The sequence below is a fragment of the Odocoileus virginianus genome, chromosome 18 (assembly GCF_023699985.2).
Source record: "Odocoileus virginianus isolate 20LAN1187 ecotype Illinois chromosome 18, Ovbor_1.2, whole genome shotgun sequence".
NCBI lineage: Eukaryota > Metazoa > Chordata > Mammalia > Artiodactyla > Cervidae > Odocoileus > Odocoileus virginianus.
The window spans coordinates 57,729,275-57,732,724 of NC_069691.1; the positions used below are offsets into that span (position 1 = coordinate 57,729,275).

At 43.7% G+C, this 3,450-nt stretch overlaps 1 protein-coding gene across 1 annotated transcript; it reads right to left on the reverse strand.

The window, feature by feature from the left end:
- Window positions 1-645: 645 nt before the first annotated feature.
- LOC139039536 (interferon omega-1-like) lies at window positions 646-1,354 on the reverse strand. Its single transcript, XM_070480749.1, has one exon. It carries the CDS (start codon window positions 1,309-1,311, stop codon window positions 646-648), a length of 666 nt encoding a protein of 221 aa, XP_070336850.1. The 5' UTR covers window positions 1,312-1,354.
- Between the last annotated feature and the right edge of the window lie 2,096 nt (window positions 1,355-3,450).

A 3,450-nucleotide genomic window follows, 5' to 3' on the forward strand; every position in this document is an offset into this window, starting at 1 on the left:
TATGACATCAAGACTAACCATTTTCTACAATTTCATAATCTCCTTCCTACCTTTTTTCTTTTTAGCACCCTTGACAGCTTATAGGATCTTAGTTTCCCCAACCAAACCTCCCTAGAGGGAAAACTCAGAGTCTTAACAACTGCACCCTATAGAAAATTCCCAGAATTCCATCTTTTGACAAACATTTCCTAGAAAGTCATAGAACTGTTCCACACTATAAAATGAACAAATACTATTTTGCCATAGGTATATATAGACAAAATAAGGACTTAGTTTTTTAAAATAAAAAAACTCAAGAAGTTTAGCTTGATAAGTATTTAATAAATAAAACAAATTACAATTTGAATCATAGAAAGGGGAATATATTTTCTAAATTTTAATACAATGTAAGCACATACATCTTTTATATGAAAATATAAATATGAGATAAAACATTAACTAAATAAATAACACCAAGGCAGTCATTGCTTATGGACTGATACCCCTGCAGCTGAATAATTTTCTATCTACTGTCTTCTTACTACTGACAATGTATTGGCTGAACTAATCCAGTAAATTCTGTGGCTGAAGCAGAAATCAGAGTCTTCTGAAATGACCACAGGTGAGTGTACAAGGGTGATGTGGCATCTTAGTCAGTGAGTCATGTCAAGGTGAGTTCTGGTCTCCATCCATCACTCTTAACTTTTCTTGCAAGCTGGTTGATGAAGAGAAGGATCTCATGATTTCCAGTCTGACGATTTCCCAGGCGCAGTCGCTGTATCCCTTCTCTTGCAGGTAGACATGGATTCCCTGGAAGTACCTCTTCACGGCCAGCGTGGGGCCCATCCTTCCCAGGGCAGAGTCTTCCTCTCCCATCACCTGCCCCAGGCAGGCATCCAGGTGGTCCAGCTGCTGATGGAGTCCAGTGCGGAGCTGCTCCAGGAGGGTGGTGTCCCAGGCAGCAGAGGAGCGCTCTGTGTGGAAGAGGGTGAAGGTCTGCTGGAGCACCTCGTGGAGCACAGAGACGGCCTGGGCCTCCTGCAGCTGGCCGCCCTCCACCATCTCCTGGGGGAAAGCGAAGTCCATTCTGTCCTGCAGACAGAAGCGAGGGGAGAGCCTCCTCATTTGGCCCAGGAGCCTGAGGGTCTTCCTGCCAGCCAGCACGTGGTTCTGAGACAGGTCACAGCCCAGGGATCCTCCCGGGCCGTAGCTGACCAGCACCAGGGCCATCAGTAGAGAGAGCACGAAGGCCATGGGGAAGATGAGGCTGCTGCTGCTGGCCTGACTGCGATGGTGTCTGGTGGAACCTTGAGGTAGGTTCTCTGATGCCATGCTTTCTAAGCAAGGCCATTAAATAGGGAACATGGTAGTTTTCATTTTCTAATCATTTCTATACACTTTTACTTCCTTTTTTGGTTTTCTGTTATGTATTCTGAATATGGTCAAAGAACTTGTCTTCAGTCTAAACTGTTAATTTTACCTTTTCCCAGTAACTTCTGATATGCTTATCCAAATGGATATTCATCATCAAATGAGAAAGGTCTTCATCTTAAGTTAGAATTGAAGTACATTTGTAATGACACACATTATTACTCCCTCTCATGCATAAATGTTCCTGTCCTCTTTTCCAGGAACACATTTGTAGCCCTCATCTTAGGCTCCATTTTCCCCTCTCACTTTACCTAGGAAGCTAGACTCCCTCAGCTATGGTTTCCATATTTATTTAGGGTTTTACCAGATCACTGTGGCAGTTGAGCTCTTTCAAACAAAGGATGGGTTTTCTTTAGTGTTTGATTTAGAGAGGAGGCTGATTATTATGAGTCCATGAGCTCCTCCCCATTTCTCTTCCTTCTGGAACACGTTCCTGCAGGTCCATGTGGTTGCCCTTCAGGGAACCACGAGGGCAGGTCTATTACAGACATCACCCTTTCTTTCCACCATTTTCTTACTGGAGACCTGTCGTCCTCCACAGACTGGGCCAGTACCCCCACCAGAATCCTGGTTCTTCTCAGGGAACATGGGTGAGGAGACTCTAATTCCAGGATAATTGTATTTCCCCAGCAGCACCTCACTCACAAGGGAGAGATCACATGGAGCCACAGCCTGTCCTCTGGAGTGACTGAGTCCCTTCCTCACCTGCTGGACTCCCTCCCTGAGGACAGACTCACCACATCCTGTGGATTTGAAAATCTCCTTTCTGTGGAGGGCTTGTTTATTTGTTGGGAAAATAAATTCTCTTCCTAAACCCCATCCTCTCCCCTGGAGTGTTTCTGTGAAGGACCCTAGGTCTTGGTGGTGACCTCCTCTTCTCCTGACCAGTTTCCCCAGGTGTCCAAAATGTCAGCAGTGCTCAGATGCTGAGAGCAAAAGTGTGTTTGTGTAAGTTGGTGAAGACAATTTCCAACTGCAATCATTTTGCTTTTAGTAGATAAATAATATTTACTTTGCCAAGTATAGTTTTTATTATTCAATTCTTTTACTTAAACTCTTCAACACTTGTTCTGCTCAGAGTTTCTGAGCTGGAGGAAGGAGATTCAGTGCTGGTGTTGTCTCTTGTTGGAAGCTTATGTCACAGAATCTAGTGAGTTACAGTTGTTTATTCAGGCAGTTGATTCCACCAGGCATCTCTGTTCCTCTGTTTCTGTCTCCTCTGAGAATGCAGGGCAGTGAGACCCAGTTACTAGATCAGGAGAAATAGCCTTCTTTCCTTGAGTGTAATTTTTCATTTAAACTTTTTATATACACTTAGTGACTTATTGGACAAGATTTGTTTCACTGCTCCTTCTCTGGCTGTAATTCATGATGAGGTGAGAACAAGGGAAAGGGAAGTAAAGAAAGCCCAAGGGGTTGCATCACTTTCAAGAGGTTAGATTTTTTTTTGTTTCTCTTTGCAATTTTGCTAGAAAGTAAAATTGCACAGTTGTTTTGTGGGCAACAAGAAAACAAGAGTAATTCTCACTGTCATGAATATGAAAGAAGGGAAGTGGTTTTCCCCTGACACAGTGATGTATGCTGGGTTAGCAAACTTCAGGGCAGCATAGCTGGGGCCTAGGCTGTGGCAGAAGGGAAGGATCAGGTCAATATGAACAACAGAAAGGCTGAGACATGCTGCTTCTGATAAAAGCTCAAGGAAGAAGAAGTCCTGAGTCTGTGGACTGCCATCAGCTTTGTAAGACCAGCCACCTGATTTTTCTTTCCTTTAATCCATATGTGGTCAGTATAAGGGGAGAAGGAAGAAGTCACACGCACCAGTTCATGGGAGACGGGCAATCAGAAGCCCAGTTGCTCGAACACTAACCCTCTCTCACAGGGTCAAGGAGACCAGCCTTGCTGTGCATCTGTGAAAATCCACCTGGGCAATGAGAAGTTGCATTGAAAAAATTAGAATGAAAGGGAATGAAATGATTCCAAAGGATCCTGGTCTTAGTCTGGGTAACAATAATTATGATATTAAAAATGAAAACTGAATTT